Source organism: Microplitis mediator, chromosome 10 (genome assembly GCF_029852145.1).
Source record: "Microplitis mediator isolate UGA2020A chromosome 10, iyMicMedi2.1, whole genome shotgun sequence".
NCBI classification, from domain to species: Eukaryota; Metazoa; Arthropoda; class Insecta; order Hymenoptera; family Braconidae; genus Microplitis; species Microplitis mediator.
In genome coordinates, this window is record NC_079978.1 from 16437238 (window position 1) to 16450437 (window position 13200).

A 13200-nucleotide genomic window follows, 5' to 3' on the forward strand; every position below is an offset into this window, starting at 1 on the left:
TATCCTTATCAATAACAACAAATTCGTATTTATTATCACTTTTCTTATCATTCCAGCATGCTGAACATAATTCTTTAAATTCATTGTATGGCATATCTGTATTCACATGATCATCATATATGTGCTTCAAATTCATTTCATCTTGACGAAAAAGTACAAGAAAATTGGCATTGTCACGTATCAGATGTTTTGGTATACGTGTATAGGTTTGACAGAGATAAAAGCTATCAACATTTTTGTGTCGCCCCATACAAAAATATGCTCTGACATGATCTTGCTTCTCACAAGCTACATCATCGAATATCATGAGAGAATTCGGTTGTGCGTCATCCGGATTTACAACTGATTCATGATCATTAAATGGGAAGTATCCAACTCCTTCAATAGGCTGTAGTGCTGACTCTAAGAATTTATATTTAGGCTGATTCAGTGATTTAGAGTATACATAAATGTTCTCAAATCTCAAACCATTAGGATGAGTAATCAGTGCAAGAAGTGCATTCGTTTTCCCACAATTTGATGGTCCACAAAGAACTGCTCGAACAGTATTTGGTAGCAGTGCACCATGACGTTTTTGAATTTTTTTATCATCACCTTGAATAACTTGGTCAAAATTGATCACAGGTAATTTAGCTGTCTGTTTTTCAAACTTCATCTTTTATTATTTTCAGAGAAACTGATTATCAAGTTGATCGGATGGTGGATAAACGATAACTCAACAATTCACCTATAAATACTGAGTATTTATAACACTGCGATTAGTCGTGAATCTACAATGACGAAGAGCACACGTTTAAATAAAACTAAGTCCAAGCAAGGCAGAGGTTTTGTCAACGGTATTATAAATAAGCTACCAATTGAATTACACGTGCCAGGATATCAATATTGTGGGCCCGGTACAAAATTAGTAAAAAGATTAGCTCGTGGTGATCCGGGGATAAATCCTCTAGACAGAGCTTGTAAAGCTCACGATATTGCTTATTCTAAAAATCCTGACAATATGGCGGCACGTCATGCAGCCGATAAAGAACTTGCTGAAAAAGCTTTACAACGTCTTCATGCAAAAGATGCTAGTCTTGGTGAAAAAGCTGTGGCTTGGGGGGTCAATAAAACTATGAGAGTGAAGAGAAGTTTTGGTATGGGCCTGAAAAAGATGGCTACAGTTAAAAAGAAGTTGAAAATAAAGAGTAGGAAGTCTAAAAGAAATAGTAAAAAGAAGAAGAAGAAGAAGATAGTAAAGAAAGGAAAAAAACGACTCGTTCCTATTCGGCATATTATAAGTTCCGCTAAAAAAGCTATGCGTAAAAGTACTGAACCAATAAGGTCTGCATTAGACGGTGCACGCGAAGCTGTAAAAATAGCTGGTGGGAAAAAGAATATTCGGGTACCTCGCCATATGTTAGATGTACCTCTAATATCTAAATCTCGTAGGATACCAGTACCAGCATCAATACCACAAAATAATGGTGAAAAAATATCAAAAGTTGGTGGAATATTACCACTTTTGATACCATTATTCGCTGGCTTAAGCGCTACTGGCGCATTAGCTGGGGGCGCTGCTGGTATCGCTAAAGCTGTAATTGCTGCTAAGGATGCTAAGCGTGAATTAGAGGAATCCAAGCGACATAATTCAACAATGGAAGCTATAGCTCTGGGCAAAGGATTATACTTGTCACCACATAAATCTGGGATGGGACTATATTTAGGTTCTCCTCCTCCAAAAAACATGTAACGCTACCTCATCGAGCTCTGACCAATTTTGATTTAATCAAATATGCAAAGGATTTAAAGATTGCATATTTCCGAGGTGTTTTCATGAGAAATGATTTACCAAAATCTGGTCCATGGAAAAAGGAATCAGCAATCATAAATCTAGATGATAAAAATGGTGGTGGAACTCATTGGGTTGCATACAAGAAAAATGGTGATGATGATGTCATTTATTTTGACAGTTTTGGTAACCTCCAACCACCAGAAGAACTCATGAAATATCTTGATGTTGGTAGCGTAAAATATAATCATCAGAAATATCAAGATTATGATACCGTCATATGTGGACATTTGTGTCTAAAATTCCTCAATAATGAACTATAAATGGGTGTGTGGTTTGATTGATATGCTTAGTCATGGCTGATTCGTTGACGTTAACACTATCTGGAGCTACATCCACATTGGAAGCTCAATATTTTCCACCAATTGAATTATCGCCTGGAAAAAGTTATGTCTTGGGTCTTGTGGAATTGTTAACATTCAATTCTATACCTAATATTGATGAGGGTTGTAATAAGTTCTATTTATCCAGCATAAATGGGAAGGAGGCGGATAAGGTTATAACAATACCTACTGGAAGTTATGAACTTCGCGATATTGAAAAATATTTAATAAAGGAATTACCTGAGGGTGTAGAACTGAGCATCAAAGCAAATAACAATGAATTACATAGTGAAATCAACTGTAATCGAATTGTAAATTTTGAACCGAAAGATTCAATCGCATCATTATTGGGATTCGGAAATCGCCGACTTGCACCAAAGCTTCTCCACAAATCTGATTTACCAATAAAAATCCTCAAAATTAATGCATTGCGAGTTGAGTGCAATATTACTACTGGTGCATATATGAATAACCGGAAAGTACATACAATTCATGAGTTTTTTCCAAGTGTTGCGCCAGGATATAAGATCATTGAAGTACCATCCCACATCATTTATTTACCAGTCGCCGTACAGTCAATACACAATCTGCAGTTACGAATTGTAGATCAAGACGGGGAGTTGGTGAATTTTCGTAGTGAAACGATAACAATAAGATTGCATATTAAATCAGTCAAATAATGGGGATTGTGTTTGATAAAAAAATTGGTGGCAGTTATAAAAGTGAAGCATCATGCCGAAAGCCCATCAGTCGTCGTGTCCCTGTCAGGGTGCTAACATCTCAGAACGCCCAATTTCTCAAAAGCCTGGGATTAAAATTACGTGGAAAATCGGTAAAATAAGAAAAATCAATTTGTGCTGTATTATACTACCATGGCGGAAATCTTGAACATCCAAAAACCAATAATCTTCGATGAATCAATTTCTCACTATGAGGTTCATTCACATCAACCTTATGCTTCAACAACATTTAATAATAGTGATGAAATAAGAATCACTATTCAACATCAGGATTTATGCATTCTACCGAGTAAGAGTGCCTTACACATTTGTGGAAGATTTACGAAGGAAGATGGCACTGCTGTTAGTGAAACTATGGAGTTGGTTAACATGGCCATTTGTCACATGTTTGAAGAAATACGCTACGAATTGAACGCCATTGAAATTGATAGATGTAAGAATGTTGGAATTACAAGTCTTATGAAGAATTATATATCTTTAACCCCCGGGCAGGCTAATTTAATGGAAAACGCCGGGTGGTTACAAACTGATGATAAATTGACTAATGGCGACGGATATTTTGATATTTCTATACCGCTGAGTTTATTACTTGGATTCGCTGAAGATTATAATCGGATTATTATGAATGCTAAGCATGAGTTAATTCTCATCAGATCAAACACTGATATTAATGCATATCTACATACACCTGCTGCTAGAGAAGCTGCTGAAAAAGTTAAAATAGTTCTCAATAAAGTTGAATGGAATGTACCATACATTACAATGTCGGATAAGCAGAAGATTCAAGCACTAAGTTTCATCTCAAATGATCCAGCTATTCCATTGAGCTATCGTACATGGCAATTATATGAATATCCACTACTTCCTAAAACAACAAAACATATTTGGCCTATCAAAACTTCAACACAATTGGAGAAACCACGATATCTGGTTCTAGGATTTCAAACTGCAAGAAAAAATGTTGTGACGAAAAATTCCAGTCACTTTGATCATTGTAATATCCGAGATGTAAAAGTTTTCCTCAATTCTCAAAGTTATCCATATGGAAATTTGAATTTAAACATTAATCGCAACCAGTATGCTTTATTGTATGATATGTATACTAATTTTCAAACGTCATACTATAATAAAGAGCCGGAACCATTGTTGACTAAAGCAGGATTTTTGGAGGAAGCACCATTCTACATTATCGATTGTTCAAAACAAAATGAATCAATCAAATCTGGACCAGTTGACATTCGTGTTGAATTTGAATCAAATGACCAGTTTCCCGATCAGACATCAGCATACTGCTTAATTCTGCACGATCGTATTATTGAATATAATCCATTAAGTAGTACTGTAAGAAAATTAACTTAATTATAATTGTATTAGAAAACAAGGTTGAGAAAAAATAAATAAATTTTCACTATTAAAATATGTTTCAATCATTTATTTTGCTTATACCTAATACACATAGTTAATTAATTAATTAATATAGCATGATAAGTACATATAATTATATACAAGTTGAAAAAAAATGTTAAGTATGAATTTATAATTATTTTAATGCATCTTTTAGTTTTTTACACTTAGTACAATCTTTTTTGTAAGGATAAAGATAAATTCCCGGAACATCATAATCGGGACTTGTAATTGAATTATGTTCAATGCAAAACTTATAGTCCATAATTTTAAAGTTCTGTTTTAAATTAATTGGTAGTTTATCCCAGACAAATCGTATTTGTAATCGAGCAAATTGAAGAATGAACACGTCATCAAGACAAGCAATGTCAGCCGCATCCATTTTTCTCAAATCTGATAGTTGGTAGAATAACTGTACTGACTTCTCATATGATGGCTTACAGCCCCAATATTTCAAAAACCATTGTTTTAGCTGCTGAACAGTTCCATATGAACAGGCATAATGTCCGAGTTTAGTGTGGTTGAATCTGAATTCGCATCGAGGTCTATTCATATTTTCGAGATTATCAATCGAAAAGAATCTCATTAGTTCTAAATCAATAACTGGGACTGCATAATCAATCATTTCTTCGAGTCGTTTTTGCATCGTTGGTCCTTGTACATAAAAATATCGTGCATTCTGAACTAGTTGTTTTACCATAGGTTTCAATGATTCATAAGGTTGATCACCAGTATCCCAGTGAATACCATGACGATTCCCATCTTGATCTTCACTTTGTTGTACAATCACAGTGTCGGTGTACTGAATGGGTGGTTTGAATACACAAATTTTGCACTGATAAACACCATTTGCATTATTTAAGTTATTAATATCAACTACACAGAGTTCCTTAATAATAAATTTTCCATTAGGAACTATATAACCAACAAAATCCACTATATACTCCATTGTGATTTATTTATCGACTATACGACTCTCCAATTTTTCAAGATTTTGAATGATTTTATACAAGTTTTTTATTGAAACTTTAAGAGCAAAACAACTTGCGCACGATGTGTCTCGTTTACTTCTTATTATATCCAAATTTTTATAATAAGAAAATAGATCACTTAGAAAAAAATCAATAAACTCAGGACATATATCACCAAAATGATTTTCTACTATTTCATCGGTGTCTATCATACCAGGATGACTAATACGTAAAAAATGTTTTTCACTATCACTAAGTTCCTCCATTTAGCACAGCTATAACTACGAGGATTGACCAAGAAAGCTAGAGTTTTTATAATGGTTATCCCCTCTAACAAATGCTTCGTGTTGGGGATTTCTACAGAAAAAAATAATTTGGGGATACAAAGTAAAAATGATTGGTTTAAAACCGGTTAAATCAACCGTTAAATCCCCTACTTCTAATAAATAAAAATATTCTTGGAAAAACTTTCAAATTTGTGTCCATAAACCCCCACCTTTATGTGTATAGAAAATTCGAGAACATTCTCGAATGTTCGACCACCCACCAAGCCTCCCTCCCAATCCTGCATAAAACAGTAAAAATTTGAAAATATATATTAAAAAGTTCTTATTTATCTGCTAAGTCCCAAAATCTTCTTTTATCGATAAAAGGAAACAGACTCCTAATCAAACCTGCATTACCATGGCTGGGCCTTAAACAAGTCTGCATTATCATGAGCAAGTCCCCCACCAAATCTACATTATCATTAATGAGAAAATAGGTCCCAATATATTGATTAATAATGAAAAAAAGGTCTCACATATCGCTAAATTAAATCTACATTGCCGATAACAGCCCCCCAGATATCGATAAAAATAAATCTGCATTACCATAAATATGAAAAAGGTCCCCAAATATCGATAAAAAGAAATCTACATTACCAACATCCGGCTTAAATGTCGATAAAACAAATCTACATTGCCGACATCGGGTACTTATCGTAGGTCGGTAAAGTAGGTCGCTGTTTTGATTTTGGGGCCAATAACCCTCTTATTCAACTACTTAAACAAATGGATTAATAAAGTATTTTTGAAAATTCTTTTTTCACCATATTGTTAACGTAAAGAAATGGTGATTTAAAAAAAAATTTTTTCTTAAAAACAATATATTATTGTTTATAATCGTTTTTTTTCATATTTTGATTATTTGAATAAATAATGAAGGAATCGTTTTTTTTTAATCATAATTTGCATTTATAAATATAATGGCAAAAAAAAAATTTTTTTTGTCGACAATTAATTCATTTACTTGTTGAACAATTTGTTATAAACAATTTTGTTATTTATTTTTATATTTTTCTAGAACATAAAAAATTACCAAACCAGTAACCTGCAACAACATGGCAAAAAAATGTTTTTTCTATTTTTAAAAAAACATCTGGATTTTAGAGTACGACAAAGTCCAAGCACTGACTCAATTTGTCAACAAACAAATTGCTGTAACTTTGCAACTATTGTAGATACAGTTTTCGACCTTTAAGTCGTTTTTATACAGTATGAGTTAAGCTTTCTTAAAAATTTTAAACCTAACGTTTATCTGTTATAGTTCTCTGACAACACGCATTTATTTATAAAAATTATAAATGCGTTTTTAAGAAAAATAATTTTTTTTTTAATTTTTATTTCCTTACGCTAACAATATGGTGAAAAAAAATTTTTCAAAAATATTTAATTAATTTATTTGTTTATAAAAAGATTATAAAGTTTATAAAACGGCATGAAAAAATTTGAAAAGTAATCATATAATACCTAACAAGAATATGAAATCTGGTGTAGCTTAAAATAAAAAAAAAACACTTGAGAATACAAAATAATAATGCTCACTGTACGTATCATTTGAGTTTTTTTTTTCAAATTTGTTAAGTAATTTCTTTACAAACAATGATAAACTTTTTTTAAAAAAGTTCTTTACAGAACAAGGTATTTTTCCGATTCAGTAAATTTGCAATCTTTTGATACCTATATTGTAAGAACGTTTTTTTTTTAAATTTGATGACATTGTTTACAACAAAATGAGAAATGAGAATTGATGAAAAAGAGAAATTCAGTAGTTGGAGACGAAAAAAACAAAAAAAAAGATCACAATCTATCCGTGGGGATACGCACGGACTTACTCCTTTGGAGAAAGACACTACGTCTTTTGCCCACTTTAATTCTCTAGCGATTCCCGAAGATATCTGAAGTTGAATTTCTTCTAAGTCCCGCAGCAAGAAATTTTTATAAGTTCTTGTACTGAAAATTATAAAGCAAAAATTTCGAAAAAACGACCAAAATTCCTATATACCATTCGATTCAGAATTTCGCGAGATGAATTTCTGTCGTATAAAAAAAAGTATTTTTTTTTTTTAATTGTTGATAAATTTCGAAAAATTTCAAAACGCGTTTTTTTATGAAAAAAAAATTTTTTTATTTGTCATTACTCGTAATTGTTTGGGTAATGGTTCAAACAAAATTATCCATTTGGTCATTTTATTTATTTTTTATTTTTTCTATTTAATTTTTTTTAATACTGCCCTTAAAATTACCGTGCAACTATCAGTCGCTAAGATATCAATAATAGAAGACAAAAGTATCCTTTTTCATTTGAAGGCTGATATCTTAGCAACAAATCGTCGTACAGATACAACCAAAGAAGATAATTGTAGCTGAATAAATTTCCTAAGTAACCTATGCATTCGTTTGCTTGAAAAAAAAATTTACCGGGCCCGTAGACCCAAAAAACAAAACCAAAAAATTAAGAAAATTTTTTTCTCAAGCTATTTTTTGTGATTACGCTTCTCAAAGCCAAAAAAGTGTGTATAGAAAAAAAAGGAATCATTGACACAAAAAATCTTTACTCGCCTAAAAAAAATTTTTACTTACCCCAAGAAATTTTTTGCATTGTCAATTGAAAACAAAAATTTATTTAGAACTAGAAAAAATTATTCGGTGCAAGGAATTATTTCTTAACCAAAAAAATCTTTTCTCGCCCCAAGACAATTCTTGTATCTCATTGATGATGCATAAAATTTCTTGGTGCAAATTAAAATTTTTTGCCGCAAAAAATAATTTTTTTCTGAGTATTTTATAAATTTAGTAGTGATATTTGGGCAGTCACGTAGTAACTGCAGGTTGTTCGTCGTTGTTATTGTTTTTTTTTTATTATTAAAAGCTACATAACAATATGTTTTAAAAATTTTTTACTTTAATTGTTACAAACAAATGCATTGTTAATAAGATTAAAAAAAAAAATTTTAGGAATCTTATTTTTGATAAAGATAATGATTTGAAAGAAAAAACTCGTTTTGTATAACAAATTTTTAATTGCTGTAAAATGCACTTTTGAGGTTTAATAACGAACAAAATGAATTCTGAATGACGTCTCTACGACGAATAGTTGCTGAGATAAAAATTATTAAAGCGCGAAAAACGAAAAAGCGCGTCATTTTGTCCGCGCGCGGATAAACAAAAGAGTGTAATTTGGCAGTAAATCGATATTTTAACAAGTTTTTTTTATATACTCTTAGTAAATCTTATATCAATCATAAAAAAGTTTGGTAACTTCCAAAAAAATATTTTCAAATTATAAATTTTAAAAAAGTAGAAATCACTTTTTGTTAAATAAACATAAGAGAAAATAAAAAATAAATAGAATAACCTAATTGATAATTTTGTTTGAACCATAACCCAAAAAATTACGAGTAATGACAGATAGAAAAAAAATTGGTTTTCATAAAGAAACGCGTTTTGAAATTTTTCGAAATTTATCGACAATTAAAAAAAAAAAAAAAAATTTTGTGATACGACAGAAATTCATCTCGCGAAATTCGGAATTGAATTTTCCTTTCTAATTTTCAGTATGAGGACTTGAAAAAATTTCTTGCTGCGGGACTTGGAAAAAATTCGACTTCGGATATCTTTGGGAATTGTTAGACAGAGAAAGTGGGCATAAGACGAAGTGTCTCCCTGTAAGGGATTACGACCGTGCGTATCCCCGCGGACAAATTCCAATGTTTTTTTCTTTTTTTTTGTTTATAAAAAATTAATTAACAAATTAAAAAAAATCGTTCGTACAATATAGGTATGAAAAGATGGCAAATTTTCTGAATCGGAAAAATAACTTATCGTGTAGAGGACTTTTTTTAAAAAAGTTTTCGTCATTATTTATAATAAATTAGTTAACAAATTTGTAAAAAAGTTCTCTACACGATGAGTTATTTTTCCGATTCAGAAAATTTGCAATCTTTTGATACCTATATCGTAGAAACGTTGTTTTTTTTAAGTTTCGATGACATTGTTTATAACAAATTGAGAAATGAGAATTGATGAAAAAGAGAATTTCAGTCGTTGGTGACGAAAAAAAAAAAAAAAAAAAGATCACAATCTGTCCGTGGGGATACGCACGGACTTAATCCTTTAGAGAAAGACACTACGTCTTTTGACCACTTTCTCTCTCTAGCAATTCCCGAAGATATCCGAAGTCGAATTTTTTCTAAGTTCCACGGCAAGAAATTTTTATAAGTTCTTGTACTGAAAATTATAAAACAAAAATTTCAAAAAAACGTCCAAAATTCCTATATACCATTCGATTCAGAATTTCGCGAGATGAATTTCTGTCGTATCAAAAAAAAGTATATAAATTTTTTTTTAATTGTTGATACGTTTCGAAAACTTTTCAAGTCGTGTTTTTTTATGAAAAAAAAAATTTTTTTAACTGTACTGACCCGTAATTGTTTGGGTAATGGTTCAAAGAAAGTTATCTATTAGCTCATTTTATTTATTTTTCATTTTTTCTATTTTTTATTTAACAAAAAGTGATTTTCACTTTTTTTAAATTTAAAATTCGAAAAAATTATTTTGGAAGTTACCAATTTTTTTTATGGTTGATATATTATTTACTAAGGGAATAAAAAAAAAATTTGTAAAATCATCGATTTGTGGCCGAGTTACACTCTTTTGTTTATCCGGGCGCGGACAAAATGACGCGCTTTTTCGGCTTTCGCGCTTTAATAATTTTTATCACAGCAACTATTCGTCGTAGAGACTTCGTTCAGAATTCATTTTGTTCGTTATTAAATCTAAAAAACAATGTTACTAGTTTGTCCCGATAACTTCTCAATAGTTTATGAAATATTTCATTTTACATCTAATTTTCGTATAAAAAAAAAATGATCACCCTCCAAATTTATGTCAACTTTTTTCCTTATTTTTTTTTTTAGTATTTTCCAAAAAAAAATATGTATATCCGTTTACGAAATGCACTATTCGTTTATAAAAAATAGTCGTGCAGGGTTTTCTGTAGATAACTTTTTTTTCGTTATTAATATTAAATTAATTAAAATTTCAAAACGTTCCAAATTTTTCTACCTCAGCATTCCTTTAAGCTGAATTTACCATATTTTATTTTTCTATGAAATCCAAAAGAAAAGAGAGTCAAAAAAGTAGTTTGAAAACAAATCAATAATGCCAAATATTATAAAATTCAAAGAGTTCTAAGAAATTGAGAATTAATTATATCGACTCATGTACGGTTGTATGAATTTTTCTGGTGACATATATTAAAATATGATATTACTAGTAGCACCATCTAGTGGGACTACATTTCATGGAGTTGAATGATTCAATGGTATGAGTGGCAGTATTATTCAGACAGTTTTGTTCAAGAGTTTAAATCACTGAGGTTTTGTTCAAGAGTAGGCCTCAAGAGTTTTTGAATTGTATATAGTGTGAACAGCGTAGATGCTAGGTATAGTATTCATGAATAGAGCGGTGTCTTCGAAGCTTTGGTCAGTTCACTCATATAGTTAAGTATTTAAGTTTGTGGATTTTAGGATCAGAGCCCAGGTAGTTTTCTAGCTATACATTATACTCAATTCGGTTCTATAGTTCGTCTGGCGCCTACAGTATAATTCAGTTCAAAGTCGTTGCTAACATAGAGCCAACTATTTAGTTCAATGAATAAAAATGAATTTGAGTAAAACTTTTGTTCAGCACCCCTGAATTTTAAGGAACAATATAGGGGGGGCCGGGGCACGAAGGCCCCCTTAAGCCGGTTTTTTCTTCTTGTGGCTTGACCATCAAATTCGTTTATATTCCGTCTATTTCGAAAAAATCAGTCGAAATTTTGCAAAAAATCGAAAACAAAAATTTTTTTTCTCTGGGACACAAAGGCCCCTTCCCCAAAAAATTATAAAAAAAATTTTGTTTTTTTTTCCGTCAAGTTATGACCTCTCTAATGTTTTTCTCACATTTTAGGCCAATATGTGATGTGTGGGGTAAAATGGACCACTCAAAAAAAAAAAAATTGTAACGAAAAAATTAACTTGACCGAAAATAAAAAAAAAACAATTTTTTCGTTACAACTTTTTTTTTTCAAGTGGTTTATTTTTCCCTACATATCACATATTGACTTAAAATGTGATAAATAAGGCGAAGGATTTTGTTTTTTTTAAAAGGGAGAGATAAAAGATGGGAGGAGCTGAATTTCTGATTGGTTGAATTTTTATAGATTTGTATTTGCTTATTTGAATGGACTCAAAAGAGCGATGAAACACAAATAAGTTTAACCAATGCAAAACAAATATATTAGTCACATAACCATGTATATTTGTAATCTTGATGTGGAACTTTATTGGTTGAAATTCTAAAATATGTACCCAACTATATTTTGAATGAATTTAAACTAAGGGTATTATTTTGCAAATATTTTAGATGATATTACTTTATCCGTCGGATTACAAAATTTTTGTTTAATTGAAACATGATTTGCACGCTGGACAGCTTCTATTCATTCAAAATATAGTTGACTGCATATTTAAGAGTTTCAACCAACAAAATTCCACATCAAGATTACAAATATACATGGGTATGTGACTAGTACATTAATTTTGCATTGATTAAACTTATTTTTGTCCCATCGCTCTTTTCACTCCATTCAAATAAACAAATACAAATCTATAAAAATTCAACCAATCAGAAATTTAGCTCCTCCCATCTTTTATCTCTCCCTTTTAAAAAAACCAAATTCTTGGCCTTAGTTATAAATTACTGGGTCTTGAGCCAACGCCTTTACCGGAATACCTTCAGCGGGATAGAAGATTATCTGAAGTGGACTCTCAAAGGCAAGCGATGGATCTTCCAGTACCAGTGTTTCAAGATGCGAATTTTAATGTAAAGGTTGAATTTTTATTCGCTCCTGATTCATCGCTGGGTGATTCTTGTTTTGATCACAAATTTACTGGCTTATTCGGAGAATCAATTCAAAACGAATAAGAAAAAGACAAAATTTTAAATAGATTTTGATGCTTCTGAATAATTTGGAATCACCCTTCGTATGGGTCATTAACATGACCAACCATTTTAAACACTTCTAAACCCTGGCCCAAGATTGCAAACCAGCCACGGCCCAACTCTGGTTCGAATATGGGATGATAACTACGTGCCAGGCCTGGCATGCAGACTTGGCCCAAGACTGGTACTAAAGGTTGGACCAATATTGAATTCAAGCTTGGGCCAAGACTGGTACTAAAGGTTGGACCAATACTGAATTCTAGCTTGAGCCACGGTTGATAGTAAGGTGGCCCAATATTGAATTCAAGCTTGGGCCAAGGTTGATAGTAAGGGTTGGCCCAACACTAAATCATAGTTCGCACCAACGATGATAATAAAAGTCTGCCCAATACGGAATAAAATTTTATAAAATATTGCATGTATATATATATTCCCAACTGATATTATATATATATCAGTTCAAGTTGATTAGTGTAAAAACTTATTTAAAAATAATAAATAATAATTCATGATTTGAATATTAAAAAAATTAATCAATAAGTATAAATAATATAAGAATTTATTTATTATTAATAATATGTAATATTAATACTACAGTAATTAACATTAAGGTTAGTTTGA

The 13200-nt window shown here is 31.2% G+C and overlaps 1 protein-coding gene across 1 annotated transcript; it reads left to right on the top strand.

Annotated features, from left to right (window-relative positions):
• The first annotated feature begins 3026 nt into the window (after positions 1-3026).
• Positions 3027-4253, top strand: LOC130676380 (uncharacterized). Its single transcript, XM_057482533.1, has one exon. It carries the CDS (start codon positions 3027-3029, stop codon positions 4251-4253), a length of 1227 nt encoding a protein of 408 aa, XP_057338516.1.
• The last annotated feature ends 8947 nt before the right edge of the window (positions 4254-13200 follow it).